Source organism: Frieseomelitta varia, unplaced genomic scaffold (assembly GCF_011392965.1).
Source record: "Frieseomelitta varia isolate USP_RPSP 00005682 unplaced genomic scaffold, Fvar_1.2 scaffold_224, whole genome shotgun sequence".
In the NCBI taxonomy this organism is placed as follows: Eukaryota; Metazoa; Arthropoda; class Insecta; order Hymenoptera; family Apidae; genus Frieseomelitta; species Frieseomelitta varia.
The window spans coordinates 266,410-288,597 of NW_025109951.1; the positions used below are offsets into that span (position 1 = coordinate 266,410).

The 22,188-nt window shown below is 30.0% G+C and overlaps 1 protein-coding gene across 7 annotated transcripts in view; it reads left to right on the forward strand.

The window, feature by feature from the left end:
- The first annotated feature begins 121 nt into the window (after positions 1-121).
- LOC122527529 (laccase-4-like) overlaps positions 122-22,188 on the forward strand; it is a 31,779-nt gene continuing 9,712 nt past the window's right edge. The window contains exons 1-9 of one of the 7 annotated variants that reach the window (XM_043651787.1): positions 128-242; positions 385-526; positions 1,571-1,706; positions 8,211-8,466; positions 8,769-8,868; positions 11,263-11,383; positions 13,968-14,178; positions 15,850-16,245; positions 18,781-19,143. In XM_043651787.1, the coding sequence (XP_043507722.1) occupies positions 8,343-8,466; positions 8,769-8,868; positions 11,263-11,383; positions 13,968-14,178; positions 15,850-16,245; positions 18,781-19,143 (1,315 nt within the window). In that variant the 5' untranslated portion in view covers positions 128-242; positions 385-526; positions 1,571-1,706; positions 8,211-8,342. Of the gene's footprint in view, positions 243-339; positions 527-1,570; positions 1,707-6,111; positions 6,295-7,017; positions 7,022-8,210; positions 8,467-8,768; positions 8,869-11,262; positions 11,384-13,967; positions 14,179-15,849; positions 16,246-18,780; positions 19,144-22,188 lie in introns of those variants that run through there. The other 6 variants (XM_043651788.1, XM_043651792.1, XM_043651791.1 and 3 more) reach the window with 6 other exon arrangements.

Here is a 22,188-nt window from a genome sequence, read left to right on the forward strand (position 1 = left end):
TCATTAACAAGTATCATTTATCCGCACTACCTTTTCCATTCCTGACACTCGACTGCAGCATTTCCGTTTGATAGTAATTGTCGCTGTCTATATATGCAGCTGCGTGTCAGATATCCAACAGTTGTTGACAGTCTTGACGACAGATACAGGCATCTTCCGTGTAGAAGCAAAAAGTGACAGAAGCGCGCACAACCGAGGTGGTAAACGTGTGTTTCCGCAAGATGATCTTTCCTTTTTAATCGGTAAACAACTCTCTCTCTCTCTCTCTCTCTCTCTTTCTTTCTTTCTTTCTCTCTCTGGCAATGAACTTGCCTCTACCGCTGGTAGTGTATCCGCGGCTACGAAACTAGCCAGTTCGGTCTGTTGAACGTGTCGTTCTTTCAGTTACTTGAGCCGAGTGCACGTCGTCGAATACATAGGATCCTTGAACCGAGGTACAGTTCACCAACGATGTTCTTCAGGTTTGCTATATTCGTCGGTTTGAGTTCCGTCGTCGCAACCATAATCTACTTGACGCCTATACCAGGTTAGTGCTATTTGTTAATGTTTCCCTTCTTTTTCAAATTTTTCGAAAAATTAATAATTAATCGAGATACGCGCGTGTTCGTTGTATTTAGGAAGAAATTTAATAGTTGAAACGAAGTAGTTGAAATAAAATTGAAAGTTGAACATTGTTTGTTGTGAGCGATGGATTCTTATTTAAATCGTTGCAACGTGTCTCACATTGAAACTATTTTATTTTCGATGTGAGATACGCGACGTAACATAAAATAACGAGTTTCGATTGTGTAGTTCTGCAATAAATATGAGAAAGTGTTTTGTTCGCCTGTATTGCAATGTAATATCACGTATTGTTGCTTTTTATAATTATAGATTATATTTATTTGGAAAACTGAGAATATTGATTGAAATTTTGTAAAATTAAAAAATCAATGGTAGAATAGATATTCAACAATAAAAGATCAAATGATTCGTGATGCACGATGAAAGGTTCAGAAATGTTGTTTATTTACTATTACTGAACATGCAAACGAATTAGATCCATGAGAAATCGTCGACACATACTTTAGAAAATACTTTACGTCGAATTTATCAAGGTGAATGACCTCGAATCAAGATTCAGCAGCTCTTAACTGTCGTTGATATTCACACACAAGAAGTAATATCTATTGTAAAAAATGTAACAACCGTTATGTATGCCAGATGCGATTCAACTCACATTATGTCATTTCATCCTATCACTAGATATCGTGGCTCGTGGTTTTATTATGAGATTGAAAGAATCTCTGACGTTTATCCGAACATTTTTACATGCAATAACAACTTTTTACATGCGTCAAAATATTTTTTATATATAAAGTTCCAATCCAATCACTTAATATTTCTTTTACTATTGTTATCATCGAAAAATCTTTATTACTTTCTTTGGTATCATTTCTGCCATCGAAGAAATATAAATAAACGTAAAATCAGAGAAAGGGAAAATTATTTTGTTAATTTATACATGAATTAAAGTTAAAAACTTCGAAAATCAATTTTTTTTCTCCTCGCTGAAAATCTCAATTTACAGATAAATAAATATCCACGGACTAGCAGTATTTCATCGCGTGTCAAGCGATTGTACGCACATACATATACTTATCGAAGTGGACGAAAGTTGCGCGAGAAAGCGCGCCAAACATTATGCCTGTCCGCTCACAGACTCAGTATGTACCATCTTCGCTTTCTTCCGCATTCGATACTAGCATCTCTATAACTTCGAATTTCAGTCTTATATTAATACATACGACTCGGACCAGTCGAACTTTTTTTCTTATTTGCGCAGTCTTCATTTACTTGTACGTGAAATCACGATCGTGTACTTCACTTTCACCATCGAACAACGATATCGTGCATGTAAACAGAATTCGAGAATACACGCGTTTATAGAAACTTGTTTTACAACATTCGATACCTGCTATATTCTTCTTGTATACTTGTATATATCTAAAAAGGTCATAGGGAAATCGAAATCATTTCTTCTTTCGTAACATCGAATGTAATAAATCACTTTCTTCCTCGACGAAAGAAACGGAGAGTCGTCTTGAAACATTGTCATTGTCTTCGGAGCGACTAGACGCGCAACGAAAAAAAACCTGTTTCAATTGTGTGTGTCGAGGAAAGTAATTCGTGAGGAGTTGCATAACTCTGCAAGCGCCTCCTTTTTCAACTGGACGGTTTCCTCGGTACAAAGACGCTTGAACGATTTTAAGCCGCGCTGCGGTCTGTTTAGTTAGGCTCGCGAGCACAAATCATAAAAGTCTTCTTTAACATGTAAAACAGAACAGGATAGCACCATAAGACGCTGAAAGCCGTGACGTTTGTTGAAATTAAAAGTCCAGCGAGTAAGAGAAGCTTGAGAAGAAGAATTCAAACAACGGCACAGCCACCCCTCCAGCGTAAAGTGAAAGCGAGCAAATATTATGCCGGGATTGTCTCGAACGCCCCGTATAAACTTTATATCTTTGTATCTTTTTCAATGGATATTTCTTTAATCCTAATCTTTTGTCGAGGTTTTTCTGTTGCGAATTAATGAAGAAGTCGCTCTTGCACACGACAGGATCAATGAAAAAAGCGTTAAGCTACGGCCGGTGAAACTTAACGCGCGCGAATAATCCGTCAGTATGCGTTACATCGATCGGCTTTCTAACGACTTCGAAACGAAATACTTCGGCAACAAGAGGAGAGGATATGTCGCTCGCTAGATTTCCGCGTTTCAGTCATTGCATTTCGGCAAGTTTTTAATTTCACTTTCTCTTTCAGAGAATTCAATAATTACTGTTCCTTCATCAAGATATATATAGGTGAGATTTTGTCAAGAATAGAAATTATTCACAACTTCGATTCAGAAAATACTGGTATCTATGATTAATGCTTATCTATCGACTGCGGCGCAAGAAGAACATTAGTTGAAGAGAAATCGATGATTAGGATAATTCTACTTGTAAGACAGACGTTACATTTGTTACGAATTCTACACAGCTGTTCTATTTAGCAAATTTTTCATCTTGCGAGCATCTTTTTTTTTTTACAAACTTCACGTGAAATTGACAAGTCTCATCAAATAAATGTTTGGTTCGTATAAAAAAGTAATCGTATAAAAAAGTCTAAATGTAATTTTTTTCGCATTGAAAACATGCAATAACACGCACCATTTACACTTAAAAATCGTTAAAGATCACGCTAATGATTAATCAAGTGATTAATCATCCCGTAATTAGAAATACGATGATATTGTTATTTGCGAGTTCATTAGAGAGTAGACTTCTTCATTAAATATTTATAGTATGTACACTAACCACGAGTCTATAAACCACGTCGATCGTAAAATTTCTTTAGTGGGAAATGTTATCGAAGCTTGACACGACGAGACTGTAATAACAATATTAATTAGCGAGTATTCTAGTTAAACAAATCGTTGTAACAAATAGAAAGTCACGGTGGTATGTATTTAGAAGGAACGATACTCGCTGTACGACTGGATAGGCACTCCGTTAGCACCAAACGAAAGCGAAATTGAAATCTTTTGGCCTGTGAAAGAGGCAAAATCAGAGATGGGTACAGAGAGACAATAAGCAAAAATTATAATTAAAACTGAGATTATAAATTAACGGTGAACATAAATTGCATAGAATAGAAGAATGATAACTATATAAAAATCGAAGACTGTAATAATTATTACAAACAGAATGAAGAAAATTATAGAATAACAATTATTTTTTTGACCAAAATTTGTTTTTGCCTCAATAACTATTGTTGATGAGAGGAATTTATTTCGATTATTCATGTGAGAATTATCAGCGAGGAAAATTTATTTCGGTTCTCTTTTTTCGGTTAATTTATTTTTCTACATCAAAAAGTAATTCTACAATTTCTAAAATGTTCTAATGCAAAGGATTGTTTCCAGTCGAATGCAAAACGATATTTTATGCTTACATTTATGCTTACATTATATCTGAAACAGAATTTTCCTAGTTTATAACTGTTATCAGCAAAAGTATTCCTTGATAGCTGTTATGAGCAACCGAAATAAATTTCCCTAATCGATAACTATTATAAGTAGACTGCGAATTCTTATACATTCATGAGGAAAAAGATACAAAATTCCGCAGAATGCATATAATATGAAAAATACTATATAAAATATTCAAAGTATAATATTTTCATAATATTTGGCAGGAAAAATAATTTTCCATCTAGATTCGATTTTTTTAAATTTTAAATATGACTTTGCATAAAAATCTAATTATAAGCGAATGGAATAGATTTCTTCTCATCAATAATAGTTTTCAGCAATGAAAAAGATTTTCAATCACTGATATGTTGAATATGTTATTATATAACTAGAATGTTTAATTTTTTAATCTTGTAATTTTGTAAAACATTTTTTTACATTTTGAAATTAATACTAATTATTACTAATTTTTTTTATAAAAATTTTTGGGATGAATGTGCAAGTTGAAGGTTACACAGCTGAATGTAGTGTAGGGATGAAAACTGATGGATAAAAGGAATAAGAGCATATCATAAAATCTACATAGACAAATTGGATATAAAGACCAATCAATTAACTCTTTAAATTGAAATAAATTAAAATATGATCAGATTAAAACTTGTAAAAGTTTCGATTGAAATGTATAAATTGCACGATGACTTAATTAACCAACTTTTCAGACGTTAATATCAGTTGGTGGAAATGAATGAAATGAATTAAATAGAGAGGAGAAATGCATACGCAGAGAAAAGGACGAAAATGTATTTCGGTGGAGGAAAATGGAGAAACCCAGAGAAAAAAGTAAAACAAATATGTATGAGCACACATAACCATAGAGGAGCCGAGATATATACCAGCGTGAAGTGGTTCGTCTACCGACTCCCTTCAGGCGAACTTTCACTCGCCATTTCGCCGTCTCTGACACATATTCGATTCACAAATAGTCGTGCGGTTTCGAGAAACGTAGAAGGGGCAGACCACGATTTTACTAAACGATATTGCCATCTGCATCCAGTCGTTGATTGCTCCGAGAGAATTTTAGCAGTGGCTAAACACCGGTGACAAGGCTTGAAGAAGGCAGGGAAGCAGATGAAATGTAGCAACGGAGGAAACAGAGTGAGGAAGGGAGAATCAGATAGAGAGGGAAAAAAGGTTATTTCCAGTTCTGGCAATGAAATTTCGGCCAAAACTGTTGGCTGCTCGTCAGTCGATTACGGAAATCGTGACAGTGTTTTGCCTCCTCTCTTATTTCGTGTTTACATTGGTCTGTGCAGTGAAACTATCAATTTTTTCCTTTCTTTTTTTTTTCTTTACTAACTTTTTAAATTCAAATCTATCCACTCCTCTTCTTACTTTCATTTTCGTTGCCGTTCATTTTCACTTTTGAATACGTCATTTGATTCATTAGTCAATTTGAACTAGTATTTCAATGAAAAATTGAAATTCGGAATTCGAATTTGTTACTGGACTTCCTATTAAATGAATGCATATGATAAATGCATTTGATTTACGAAAAATAGAGATAGATCATTCATTTTAAATAAATTTTTTTATTTGGTTCTGTTTAATTTTTAAAAATTTAAGAAATCGTCTACTAATTGTATCTATTGCATCATAATTTAAAGTTATAATACAATTGTAAATTATACATGAAATTCTAATGCAATAGTATTAGTATTATAATAAATAAATTTTATTATAATAATAATAGTGTTGTAACAAAATTATGATATAAAAAATAATTCTATACAAAGATATAATTATTTGATAATTGTATACCTTTGTGTATAATGGCTTGCAGACTATTTTTTTCTTGTAAATTGACTTTTATTATCTGTGTAATGTGTCATTTCTTTTCTAGAGAAAGAAAGAACAATTGTCGCAGACCATCGTTTCATAATTTTGTTCATCGTTCTCCATTTATTAATCTTATATTGTGAATCTACGAAATTTCAAGCAAAGTGAGAAGGTATGGTTTGTTATCTCGATATTTTATGGGACTGACAACCGGAAAAAATCCACAGAAACTCGATCGCTTTCTTTTCGTTTACGGTTAGTTGCTGATAAAAAAAAAAAAAAGAAAAAAAAAATCAATGACCGATCTGGAAGCGGCACGAGGTCGTCTGCGAGAAAAGCAGAAGGAGAAAGGGAAAGGAAGAGAAAGAGAGAGGACCAGAGTTCAGTTCTGGCTATGAAAATTCGGCTTGCTCAGTTGTTGGAGAACGAGAAAGCGTAACAGTGTTCACGTACATCGGGTTCAGGTTTGACATGGGATTCCTGATCACTGATTTAATCACTTTTGCTTGTTGGAATTCTGATTCAATAGGAACAGCCTAATTGCTTATCTCTCATCTTAATAATCTTTCTCAGTAAAATTGAACTAGATGTAGTAGAGATATAGTAAAAAATTATTTTTATTTTCCGTTAAGAATGTTGAAACGTTTGATTAACAGTTTAATTAATCGTGTTTTAATTGATATAATCGTTGAGTTTTCTCTTTCAAAAATACATTAGCAGATTAACTGTGCTTGAAATCTTTCTTTCATTCATTGGACATTAATTAAAAGTTTTGTTCTCTCTGATAAAATATTATATAGTCAGACAATTTCAGTTCGATGAAAATTAGTGTATAAGTACATAGTGTGATTTCAATTAGTGCACGCTGCAAAGGGACATGTTATATTATGCGAACATTACACAAATTTTTACGTAATGATGCTCGATTTAATGGACACGCGATTGGATGATCTTTATGCATTTCCCTGAAACGTTATTCAACGTCCTTCTTTTTTTGCTTGCCTTCTTACCTGCGATATTTTCAAGGAATATTCATTAAATTACATCATCCACGTTGTACTTTATATAGAAGTCTCTTCTTTTCCTCTTCCTTAAAAATAATAACCTTCCTGAAATTGTTCGTTCTTACTAAAAACTAGCTCTCCGTGAAAGTTTTTCATTTCTAAACAGAGTTTTATGAATTTGAGAATCGTGGCTCACGAAAATATATTTAGGATCTTTTTATGGATATATTACGTGTATTATATAAAACATTTAAAAATTTCGTTTGCAGTGTAGTTAAACACGATTGTCATAATTATATCGATAAGATTTGAAACAAATCTGCTAATGGATAGAGAAATTTTTGTATTTATTATTTAAAATCATGAATTATTAATGTAGCGAATAATTGACTGTAAATATAGTTTAATAATCTCTAAGAAATATAATATTAATAGATATACAATATATATATAAATAATATAATAAATATAATACAATACATATACATATATATATAAAATTTATATATTATATATTATATTTAGTAATATTATATTTTATAGAGATTATCAAAATATTTTAACAGTCAATCATTCGCTATACTAACAATGTAATTTAAGTAATGAGACTAATTGTATATTTACTGTTGTATACTAATTTTGTACGTTTGTAATTTTGACAGCGACTATAATAATCGCGTCTCATTACAATATTAATGAAGTTTTGCATAAGATACATAATATATTCACAAATATTTTCCATAACGCGTGGTCGAATCAGTATTCAGCTATTCCAGATTGTTTATGTATATACCTTTTGTACTACTTGTAAGTTATCGATAAAATATTTTTACAATGATAATCAATCGAGTGAAAGTTCCTTCATGGAATTAATCGAAAGCGTACAAGTAATAAAAAGGAACAACATCTTTTCACTAAATCAGTCAATCAGAGTCGTTAAGCCTTAAGTCATTAGAGTACGTTATGTACGTTTTATATGGTCTTCTCTTTTCGTAGAAGATAATCTCAAATATATACTTTCTGAATTTCATTTTTTCCCCGCTTTCCATATCGACGAAAGGAAAACGAAAATCGAATAAATAATTACTTAGTCATCCACATGAGCAGATGTCAAATAGCTTCGACTTTCATCTTCATCCGGACGATTATTACTTTCGCTTTTTTTCCCCCCCTGTTTCAACAGGCTCACTTTCTCCGCTGCTGACAGAATTTCGTGACAATCTATTTATCAACTTGAACCGCTTGACAGTCTATCCTCGATATGATTAATCTTCTTTTCATTTCATTGATTTCCCTCTATTCGACGTTCTTCTCAATCAATCATCCTTCAAGTTTCGTCTACTTTTGAATAATTGTGTTTCATACGCGTGGTGAAGAAGGGATACGACGAAGGCAATCTCTCAGAGGTCTAAGCAATTTTAAGTTGCTTCGGAGACTTTCTGAGTCGAATGATCGTGAAAAGAATGCAGTCACCTGCTGTTATCGTTGCATAACAAATCGGGTAGACGATGCGGGTATCTACCAGTGCGGATTTGGCGATGATGCTGACCACCTACGGTCTACGATTTCTCGTGGTCGTCTTCACGATCGCGGCGGCCGCCACGTTTTTACACGTGAACAATTACAGGCCCAGTAAGTTTCGTGCAACTTTCTCGACGCAGCTACAAGAGGCATAGAATTTTTACCGACTTTGCGATTCGAATATCACATAATTTTATTCTTAGGCAAAGTAGATAATTTCGTTTATAAGGGAAACAAATAATTTTACTTTTGAGAAGATTTTTATAACTTTGTTCTTAAGAATTTTATAACTTTATTCTTAAGGAAATGATATAATTTCATTTCTGAGAAAGTAACGAAAATAATTTCGTGCATTCTGAATCCCAGTTTGAGGTTGTGATTTAAATAAAATATTGCTCTTATGTCAATTATAGAGCAAATATTCCTCTCCTGCGACAGACCATGTCACCATTTGGATTGGCCGATGATTTGTCGAGTGAAGCTGACTCTAGAAGTGTTCCAATCACTTAGCAAGTAAGATATCGTTTGTTTATTTGCAATTATTTGTAATATTTCTATAATAAGCTATTAATATTTCTGTAATAAACTACTAACCGTACAGATGTTACTATACCAGTATATTCTATGGCTGCAAGTAAAAAATATAAGTTTTACAATTATTATTGGATTGCAGATAAAATGGCCAAATTTATAATATAACTTTCAAGGCTTACAACTTTCTTAAAGTTATAATGATATTAATTAAATTCCAATTCACAAGATTCCATATATTTTCATTGCAGAACAATTTTATAATGATTGTAGAAGTTAATTAATGATTAATGATTGTAATTTATAATGATTTATAATTTTCATTATAAATTTTATAATGATTGTAATTGGAATCTTGTTTGTTACGATTGAAATTGTTGACAATTTTGTGACTCATTGTTCATGTTTGTATTTTCATATAGCTTCGTCTAACTTTCTTATAACTTCATATGACTTTACTTCATACAACTTCCCAGAAACCTGTTATTAGTGTTAGACATGAGTAACTTTTACTTCGTTAAATCAAAGTTTCAAATTTTACAAAAAATATACACGAATTCGACGATCATTTATAGTTGATTCTGATATGTAATCTATCTTTTTTCACAATAAAACCATCAACGAAGCATCAAACTTTTAACTTTTTATAAATGTTTGAAGAATATCATTTAACAGTATTTTTAATTACTACGTTCTAAATGATTTTACATTTTTAAGAAATTGGCCATTTTATATGCAACATTTTAACATATTGTACGGTTATAATATAAATACACATAGATTAATTAAAGCTTTATTAAAAAAAGCTTTATTGTAATAAAAATACGACTATTAACTATACCCATGGAATACACTCGTAAAATTATTAGACCATAGAACTTTCTATACATTAAAAATTAGGGATTGAAATTAACAAGTTTCTTTCATTTTAAAAAAAAAATTATATTCAAGCTTGTATGTTGTTTAAAAAAATAATTGTTCTCGTAAAATTTTTATGGAAAAGAATGAAAAAGAAGTTACAACTTCTTTGAAAAGTCTTCTCTCTGAACAGATATTTCAGAATGTGTGTAACAAAAATTCTATGGAAACAAGTTGTTTTAGAAAAACTCCATTTGTTCAAAAGGTTCCGTGAGATAAAATTTTATTTAAAAATATATCATATTGGTTTAATAAAACATATGAAAATTACAACGCTAGATAATTAATAATTACATAATTAAGCTAAGTAAGTAATTAATAGTTATATAAGAAATATGAAACAGAAAAGACAACTTATCAAGAATAATATCTAGATAATATATTTTTATAACTTAAATGAACTGAAATATATAGAAATTAATTAATTATAACTAATACGTATATTTCTTAACAGAATATATAAATGTACATCTACTATTACTATATTATTATTATACTTAATTTTTGCTCTTCAACTTGACAGTATTATAACTACAATAATATTAACTGTTATAACTACAATAATATATCGCCTATTTAATTTAATTTCACAAGCAATTATTTTCTAAATTTGTAGGATTTATATTACATCTATTATCGTTGAGAAAACACATTCACGAATAACTTTTGTTGCTTTGTAAAGAAACTTATATTTCATTTTTTCCAATAATCTAAAAAATTACTTTCCAGAAGAATCACTTTTAATTTATAGTCGTCAATGTTTCCGAGTGCATCTACATATGAATCATTTACATAAATATTTCAAGTAAAGAACATACTCAGAATATCACCTAAACTGTGAATAATATTCAGTATTTGTTACGATTATTGAAATTCTTTTTTAATATTAATGAATAAATTATCTATTCCTATTACAGACTCCATTTTTATATTTCCCAGTAATTTTTCTACTTCAAAACTGAAACTCTTACATTCAAGGCCCTTTTTCTATCTGTTCTCACCGGAACTTGTTATGTAGGAACACAAAAAACAGTTGCACGCCTCCTCTGTTAAATAAAACTTATTTAACAATTCCAGAACTTTTTCGATCGCTGATTTCTATCGATTCAATTTCCCGTCCTGTAAAAAGGAGAGAGAAGAAGTGAAAGGAGTACAGGAAAAAATTACTTGGTTTTTTCCACAGTATGGATATGAATGCAATTTCGAATACGAACATGTAGCAAAGAAGATATTTACGTATTATGCTTAGTTATATCAATTTCGTAACGATCCTCGCGTTTAGTTGATTCCATTAGAATTATCGACCAAGTTACCAACTCGGACAAACCGTTATGTAATTTCTCAAACATTGGAAACGCGGAAGGCTACCCTATCGTTCACGCTTCGTCCGTAATTGCCGCGATTTATGGTATTCGCAAACACCTGTTTTTCTTGACTGTTTTCAATCTTTGCTCATAGATCATGCGGCGATTGCACGAAGAACGAGACGGCATGTCTGTCCAAGCATTGCGTCTCGGCGGATGGACAGAGACGGGGGATCCTTGCGGCGAATCGTCAGATGCCTGGCCCGACTATTCAGGTATTTTTTAACACGCTGATAGCTGCGGTGGGTCACCGCTCCACCTGCGTTTCTATTCCTCTAAATATTTCAACCGTTTGAATCTGAAAAAGTCCTGTTGGGAAACACCAAGCGGCGCGATATTAGTCTATAAAAAAAAAAAAGAGTCGATTTCACAGGTAATAGTTAAATATCGCCAACTTTTTCATCAGAGAACCAAGTAAGAAAACAATCATTTATAATTTTGGTATTTTATTATAACTTTGTAACAATCTAATTAAGATTTTGTGTTTACATAACATTTTCTTCTTATTTTTAATTATAGAAATAATGGCCAACACCATTTAGCAAATTGAGAATGGAGCACCTTGTTTGCATGGCTCACATAATTTATAATCCATATTCAACAACTTCATGTGTATAAAATCTTCTGTTATTCTTCATAATTTTTAAAGAAAAATATTCAAGGTCTAGTTTCTTGAAAATGAGGCTTCAAACGAAAAAAGTTTATTCTATATTTTTCACTTACTTTTGCACGTAGAATAATCTTCTGTTAATTCTTTTGTGTCACGTCTAAAATTCACCAAATTCCAGTGTGCTTGATAAATTTTCAAAGTCGATTTTCTTGAAACGAAGCATTTTACGATAAAATTTTACTTTTCATTTTCAACTTATTTTTTCATATAGACTTTGAAAATCCTCTCTCCTTGCTTGTACTATACTAGGACACCCTGTATAATATCAAAATACTTTAGGAAGAAATCGAATAACTTTACCAGAAAAGTCATATATATTATTTGATTCACTTGCATTTAATTCCTTTTAATAAATAGATTATAATTGAACAGATAAATAAATTCTAATTGGAGTAGAGAAATAATTTACTATTTTTCATGTATTTTATATTTTATAGATTGAAGGAGGTGTTTAGAATAACAACTTATATAGTATAGTATAGAATGACACTGTATAGCAACGTGGAGAGTTAATACAAACAATATACAGTGCCATTGAAAATGAAATTAGTAGACTAGCAATGATCAGTAAAACTTCGAATAAATCTGTGCTTACGACAAAAAGGTCGTCATTTTAATAAATAAAAAAAGATAATAAAAGAAAAAGAAAAAAATTATTTCTTTATTCCAATTATATAAATGTAAAATCTATTGTATGAAACAAATAAAAAAACTTAATATGATCTTTATTCAGAATAATCCATCAAACATAATTTAAAGTTATTTGGTTTCCTTCTGGAACATTCTGTATATTTGTATTGACACTAACTATTAATTTGTATCATGAAAAACCATAACAATTTTATTAGAGTTAAATTACTTATTGTTAGTTTTCAGAATTTTTAATTTAATTGAATTTTATTACTGACAATGAGAGTTTAAAATACACAACAAAATAAAATACTTTGAATTTCAGTGATCTGATATAAATTACTATTTGAGAGTTAAATAAAAAGGAAATTCCAATTCTTGCTCCCAGTTTTTCTTTCGAATTTTTCAGGAATCGATTTCCTGATAATCGAGGATTTTCTTTGTAATTTCTGAAAAATGAAGTTGCGCAAGAATTTTTTTCACCTTTTTACACTAGTTTACCAATTTCTCGTACAAAGAACCAATTTCAAATTCCATTAATTGAGAATATCGATTTTCTGATAATTGAGTTCCTACCGCATGCTGCGAAGAGAAAGTGGAAACATAGTAGATTGCGTTGATTATCACTATTTGTGAATAGCAAATTAGCAACCGTATGGAGAATGGTAATTTTCTCCAAGGTTATCAAAATTAGAATACGTCGATATCCGAGAGAAATCATAATAAGCTCAGGGAAAGAAGCTCAAAACGAAATAAGGAACCAGCAGGCTGTAGAAATTGAAATAGTGGACTTCTGACATTGGAATAGAAATATGGCATCCCGAGGAGTTATAAAAAGAACTCGGGAGCTGTATGCATTAAAACAAAAAACTTAGAGGGCAATAGAAATTGAAATAGAAGGTCATCGTAGAATCCTGACGCGTAGGATTTTAGGATCATAGAAAATCGAGAATATGGAGATCGTAAAAAGCTTCGCAGCTACAGAGAGTACTGGCGTTATAATCTACATATACAAGTAGAGATTTCAAATATCACGAATGTTATACGATCGAGAATACCTGTGGTGATAAAATTTGAAACAAGAAACTTTAAAGTTATCTAAATAGAAAGAAAAAAAATTACTTTCTCTCTTTTTTTTTGACATTCACAATTTCTTCATTTCTTCATTTCTTTATATTTATATTTCTTTATATTTTTTTATATTTTTTTATATTTCTTTATATTTCTTTATATTTCTTCATTTCTCATTCATTCGCGTCGAGTGTTCGAGTTCATTTCGAATGGACAGTTATCTTTCCAAACCACATACTAATTGCCGATAAATTATAACTATTGCGTTTCTACATAAGTATATTTGCCATTCCCGAGTGTTTCTATTTAGTTTTTGTCGTGTTTGTTGTACCCTTGACATTTAAAATAAATTTCTAGAAAACACATTGCAAATAAAAAGCACGATGTATTTAACCAATTAATGCATCTGGAGACGTGTTTGTTTTTAGGTTTGTGAAAACGATATCTTGGTGGTCGACGTGATTAACCGGCTTCCAGGCAAAGCTGCAGCAGTGCACTGGCGTGGTCAATCTCAGGTTGAGACGCCACACATGGATGGCGCTCCTCTTGTCACCCAGTGTCCCATACCGAGCTATACTACTTTCCAATATAAATTCCGCGCATCATCCGCTGGAACTCATCTATGGCATGCTCACGCTGGTAAGTAATTAAACCTTCAAGTCAACTAATTATACGAACTGCATCTACGACAAAAGGTTTCCATTTTCTGCGACACAACTTTCGAATGGTTTTATTTCCGAGATGAAGTAGTTCAGTTGAATAATGACATTATACTGATGGCGTCGTTGATAAAACACGACTGCACAAATGGTTCAATAACTAATCGAGTTTTGTGTAATGTAACGACCTAACGTAATAATAATAATAAGTTGCGAGACAGTTTATGAAATTACACAATAAATAATACCAGATAATAAATGTTTTCACAATTAATTTTATTATTGTCTCACGAACATTGGTGTTCTTATTCTTATTCGAAAAATCTGAAAAAAATTTATCCGAGGTATTTATTGTAGTTTCTACTTTTAGTTTAGTCCGTACGGACGTAGTGAAAGAGCGATTTCGCTGTTTAGTCCTTTCATCGTACGAACAAAGCAAGCGAGTGAGATCGTTTTCCATTAGATTGTCAATTTTTATACGACTCAGATAAGGATATCATAATAACAGGTTTCTGCCTCATGCTACAATCGAAGACAATATGGCATTGACTTTCAAATGATATAAATTGAGCGTGATATTAGCAAGTTTAGAAAGGTTTTTCAGAGATAGTTATTTCAAAAATTTTCATGAAACTTGCTTATTGCACTTAAGTTTAAGTTGAGAATATTACTGTCATAAAAAATGTAAAGAAAAAGTTTCTTCAAAAAACCTACGTGATTAAAAAATTGGACGGTTTGATTATAAGTAACGGTTATAAGTGACGAAAAATTTTTTTTTCGTTATCAATTATTGATGAGCGGAATTTTATTTTGATCGCTTATAATAATTATCGATAAGGAAAATTTATTTCTTTTATGCAAATATATGCAACATATTGCAAACATATTAAAAATTTAATATAAGTATTTATTAAAAATTTAATATAAGTTTAAAATATATTATTGAAGATAATTTCATTAAATACTAAGACTTACATAGATAACAATAAATAGTAAATAATCGACTATTAAAATGTTTTGATAATTTTTATGAAATATTAATGTTAATTTCAAAATATTTCTACAAATGTTTGAATACAAAAATTATATATATATGAATACAAAGATTACTACATTTTCGAATACTTAAATCACTTTTTATTCGAAAGAAAAAATATTAATGAAATTCTAATGAGCCAGTGTATATTTATAAAAAATATATATATATATATATATATATATATATATATATATATATATATATATATATAATATATATATATATATATATAACAAATCACTACGTTTCTGAATGCGTATAATATTATAAATTACTTTTTATATTCGAAAAAAAAAAAAACGTTGATAAACTTGCATATATGTATATCATATTCTGACATAAAAAAAATAAATATAAAATAAAAATAAAATAAGTATAACGTTGATAAACTTGTATATATATATATATATATAATATTGTGAGATAAATAAATACAAAATAAATAAAATAAGTAATAAATTAAATATAAAATAAATAGAATAAGTAACAAAATAAATATAAAATAAATAAGTAATAAAATAAATAAAATATATTAACGCAACGAAGTTGTTACCATTTCTCTTAATTAATAAAACTAAAGTCACATTAAATAAAGTTTTTTTTAATTTCTAGGGGCTGACGTCACTAATGGTATATTTGGCGCGTTGATCGTCAAGCAGGCAGATATCAGGGACCCTCATCGCGCTCTTTATGATATCGACGACCCGAATCATGTGGTGCTTGTGAGCCAGTGGCAACATTCCCCAGAGATCACGTACACGGAGGGCCACACGAAACCAGCGATTCTTCTCGTGAACGGCAAGGGACGCCAGCCAAATGGACCAAACGTACCTTTGACGAAGTTCACCGTTATTCCAGGACGACGTCATAGATTTCGCGTTGCTAACGCTGGCGGTGCTGGATCCTGTCCAATAACCATCTCTGTAGACGCTCATCCCCTTCTTCTGATTGCCCTCGATGGTCAGCCAATGGAACCGCGACAAGTTACATCGATTACTTTGGCGAAAGGTGAGAGTTGCTGTATGCATCACGCATTATGCACTTGCGAATTGTAGGGCGTAGGCTATAATTCACTTAGTCTAACAGACCAATTTTCAGACTAAATGAATGAGACTAAATGAATGAGAGGATAGCTATGCATTCATAGAGATATTTGAGCCGTTCAAAAGCGATTAATTCTATTCTTTGAACTTTTTAACACATTAGAACAATCAAGCCAGTCAATCTGAACAGATTTCTTTTTTCTTTTTTCTTTCACAATCTTTGCTTTTACAATTGCTTAAAAGATGCGGGTTTCTATTTACTAACTATTAATATAAATATAAATATAAATATAGCTATTTACTTTAATTATTATTATCTAAGTCACAACGATTTATATGTAGAATATTTTGATATATATATTTTAAAAGTTGTTTTAATATTAAATTTTAATGCCAAACCACTCAATTGATGATTGAGTTATTGTCTTTTAAATTATAATGATTTACACGTAGAATATCTTGGCAAGTATTGAAATTCACTTTTCTCAATGTCAAACATTAACGCCAAAGCACTTGATTGATTTGAATTTTATATATTTAGAGCAAAGCATAATAGGCGTCCCTGAACATGACTAACGAGACTGAAACTCTGTGTTAGAAGTTATTATAACTCGGGGTGGTCCACACAATTATCTCAGATTTATAACCAATGCAGTTGCAGAGAAATGTCAAAGGAAAAAGATAAATGGTTCAAAGAGTATTATATTATATAAGCACATTTCTTTTAAAAATGCAATGATGCATATGTATTAAACAACTGCCTTATTTTTTTAATATATATAAATGGAAATGCATACTTTTTTTTTTAGATAGATAAATCCTCCTCGTCATTCTACTTAAAACAGTATTGGAGTACAATGTTAATTAATGAGATATTTAAAAAAAGTGTCTTTATATCTCGTCCAAAATAACAAAGGGCGATTGGGAATGAATGAAACGTATTGTTATTCTTTTCATTTAATGATTCGGATTCATGTTTTTTGTAAGAGAAACTTGGGACTCTGTTGGTTGTAACACTTTACATCAAGTTATAGCAAACTTTATCGAAAAATGCGCGAACTTTCTTGATTAGTTGAAAATATATTGAAAAATTGTTAACATTTTAAACTGTCATAACTTCGTCGTAAACAAAATTGTACAACCATTCAGTTCAGACTTTATTCTGAAGTATAAAGTTTCTACTTTTAAAAGATTGTAAAGTTTTGGAAAAAATTAAATTATAATTAAATTATAATAAATTTCTTTATTAAATTATAATTAAATTATAATAAATTTCTTTAATAACTGATTTAGATCTGTCATGGCGATGGAGATTGAAATTTTCTGTTTACAATGATCGCTTAAAACTTGCTGTATGATCTTTTCCATTTTATTGAAGTTTGAATATTAAAATTGATCTGCAAAATTTGACAAAAGTACGAGAGATCCCAATATTTCTAATATTCAAACTTCAATAAAATGGAAAACAACAATTATGTAGTATGAAATGAATCGTCTATTTTTGAAAGTGACATAAATTACTTTTTAATAATGAAAAATGACAATGATTCGTACTGAACAAAATTTATAGTGAGAAAAATACAAGTATCTGAAATAATAAATACAAATAAATTTTCTCGAAAGTTAACATCAATTTATCTAGACACGTTAATACGCAGACTCCAAAATATTTTTAAACTCAAAAATATTTTTTAACTCAAAAAAAGAAAGTGATTTATACCACTTTCAAAATGAACGGTTCAGATATTGACGATTGTCCATCAAGCTTGTTCATCACTATTTTCTTGTGAAAAGAACGTAATTGTAGCAAGTCTAAAACAAATAATTATAATATAAATATAACATAATATAATATATGATAATATAAATATAATTATATAATATGTGACACTATAATATAATAATATATGATATAATATAATATAATATAACATGATAATATAAATATAATTAAACGAAATTACAAGAAAATATAAGATCACAATATGAAACTGACCTACACTGACTTATACATAAGAGTAAGATTTGTATGAATTGAATATAAAAATTATAATATAAATATAATATAATAATAATATAATAATAATATAATAATAATATAATAATATAATATAATAATAATATAATAATATAAATATAATTAAACGAAACTACAAGAAAACACAAGCTCACAATATGAAACTGACCCACACGTGACTTACGCATGAGAGTAAGATTTGTATGAATTGAATTAATTAAAAAATTAATTCTACCTACTATCGATCAAAGAATTTCTAAATTTAGCTATTTTTATTTTTTCATTGTGGATATTAATTTTTTCATCACCGTGTCAATTTAGAAAAATGACGAATTAAGATTAAATTTCCAAAAAAAATTCATTATGGGTCAAAAGATCAGTAATTCCATCATTAAATTTCAACGAGAATTCTTTTTTTATCTCAACGACTTATTCTTGCAATCATATAAATTGCAACAGATAATTATCCCAATTGTGTCACAGGTGAAAGAGCAGATTTTATCCTGAAAGCGAACAAACGAGTCGCTTCCTATTGGATGAACGTGCATACGTCGAAGGAATGTGGTACCAGTCCTATAAACGGTGTGGCGCTCTTAGAGTACAAGGGAAGCACAACGGAGAATCTGTTGTCTGTGACGGAAGCGAGCGAAGAGTTGGAAGTTGAGGAAGCGGACGTTCGAGTTGCGATGACAACAAATCCCGCGGACAAGTGTGGAAATCCAGAGAGCCTGTGCGTGACGGAATTGCATGCATTGCGCAAGATGCCAGCTGCTTTAGCGAAACCGAAGACCGACATTACCATTTATCTACCTATTAATTACAGGCTGCAAACGAACGATATCGTGGGTAAGTAATGAATGGTTGATAGACGGTATAATAATTCTTTTCAAACGTTTGAGTTGAGATAATTTCATCTGAGAACGGATGTGTTTTGTGGTTGTAATTGATTTTAACTGCTGTTGCTGTTATAAAAGAAATCAGTTGCCGCAAGTCATCTCATTAAAGATGGCCTATGCCCTCATATATTATGTTATTGAAATTAGTAAAATTACGTACAAGTGTCTTTCTGTCGGTAAAATCTTCAAATTGAACAGTATATCCTAATAATTATGTTAAATTGATCGGATTTTTATGCATTCCAAAAAATTTTTATCAACGCAAAAATACAAATGACCCTGAAAATTTCAACACACACAAAAAATTGATACGCTACATTTTGCATCCCTTAAAACCAACCAACAATTTTTGTGTCAAACAATTTTTCATTAGACATTTTTCATTAGATCAAAAGTTATTTCAAGTATGCAAATTATGTGAATCACCCTGTATAACAGACAGAATGTAAATTCAAATTTAGAAAATAATTTGCTTAATAACTGGAACATTGCAAAATTACTCCAAGAAATTGATCATTTTGATTAAGTTGGCGATTCTGTGTTAAAGAGGTAGCATTTTCTTAAAAGATAGAAAGCAGAAAATTGTAAAAAGCATTGTATCTCAGATAATTTACACACTTTCTCACATATTACATGCATAAAAATTACATTAAAAATTACATGCATGAATGCGTAAAAATAGAAATATATATAATAAAATAGAAATATTTCCACAAATCTAATATAAATTTTTTTCTGTCTTTTTTCATTTTGTCTTCTCGTGATGAGCGATTTCAAGCTTGCGTGACTGAAACCACATTACAACATAATCACTCGTAATTTCATACAATTTGATTTAATGATACAGAAAGAAAGCGTGAAAATTGACAGACACGAAGTCGATATTTTAAACGTCAAGAAGTCGGAAGGTATTATAATCCCTAATTACAGTACCTACTGTCTGTTCTTCAACGTTCGTATTATACTTAGTTTGATCTCGATGTGTCTGATATCGTCCATCTTATTTCACTTTCAATAACTATCAAGGATACGTGTCTGACAAGGTGCGACACGAAAGTAATTCCGAAGAAATTTAATGGTTAATGAAATGATGATACGATGTGAAATGTGACGACAGAAGTGTAGATTTTATTTCTTATAAGTAAATAGCGAATTTTTATATATTGACGCAAAATTTGAAGGTGCCAGAAATTTGTAGAATGTGCACAGTTGAAAATTATATATTAAATATTAAAATTATATATTAAATATTATTGTAGTATAATATAGCACTCATTACATACTGTCAACATACATTACAAAATAATTATAGGGTGTATCTCATTTTATTCAGGATGTTCTCGAAATTATGGTACAACCGTCCAATTTTATGTGTAAAAATAGATCGGGGGAAAAAAAATAGAATTTTTTTGAGAAACTTGAACTTGAAAATTTATCAAGTATACTTGAACTTAACGTATTCGTGACAGAAAAGAATAATTAATAGAAGGTTATCCTACATACGAAAAAATGTAGAATAAAATTCTTTTTTATGATGCTTTGTTTTCGAGAAAATCGTATTTAAAATGTTATTACCGAGGCAATTTTTAACGGAACATGTTCAAAGTCTATTTTCTCGAAAATGAAATTTGAAAATGAAAAAAATGTTATGTCACATTTTTAACTTGGGTTTGCACGTAGAATAATCTCCTATCAATTCTGTTCATCTCATAGTTAACAAAATTTGAATATATTTAATAAATTTTCAAACTCGATCTTCTCAAAATTGAAGACCTAAATGAAACAATTTTGTTCTGTCTTTTAAATTTATTATTAATTTATTATTAAATTTAAATTCAATTTATTATTAAATTATTAAATTTAACTTAATTAAAATTTGTTATTATGTAGAATGACCTCCTTTTTGATTATATCAGGAACACTCTGCATATTTTATATTTTATATTATCACCGGTTAAAAACAAGTCGAAAAGAAAGAATAAAATTTTTTACTTAAATCAAGTACACTTAAATTTACCTACTTTTCAATTTCGTTGATTAGAAATGAAGAATAGGAGATTATATGTAAAAATGAGTAGAAAATGTAGAATAAAATTTTTTTGTAAGATATTCCGTTTTCGAGAAAATTGAGTTTAAAAAACTAAATTCGAGTAGCATGAATTTAGTTAATTCTATACTTGATAAGAAATTGTTCTATTTACGAAAATAAGTGAAGAAACGCAGAACAAAATTTTTCTGTTTAAAATCTTATTTCCAAAATAGGCTTTGACAATATTTAGTTTACTAGTTAAAAATTAGCAGAAATTGAATTTTCTTGAAAATGAAGGGCATTATAAAAATATTGTATTTTACTTTTTTGACTTATTTTCACAAATAAAATAATCTTCTGCTCTTTTTATACATTTCTGACCAGTTCAAATTTAAATATATTTGATAAATGTTCAAACCCAATTTTTTTCGAAAATGGAGCCTTAAAGGAAAAAAATTTTATTCTTTCTTTTCGACTTATTTCTTAATGTAGAATCACTTACTTTTTGGATCACAAATACTTCATATATTATTATACGTTTATTTATAATAACAAGAAGAATTCATGATACAAATTTCTAACTAGCTTACATTTTTTTCAATTAGACAAAAGTTCAAGAATTTGCATAAGCATTCGCAGTCAAGTGCAATAATGTTTGAAATAGCATTTTAGTATTTAGAGGAGTATTTAAAATATTATTTGCGTTACCTAATTTGTAACATCGCCAGTAATAGGTACAAACGATGTGTTACTTAACAGATATTTAGAATAAACTGTACTGTTGATATTTCCGACTCAATAAACACAGGAGCAATAAATGTCAATTAGCGAAATTCAGCGAGTTTTCATTCAATTGTACGGTCGTAGCTGAAATACGTCAAAATTATAAACTAGATAATTTAATCTATTCATTTGCACGTTATTTCTACGGTTTCGTGTCAATTTTGCAATCGTTTCAAGAATTTT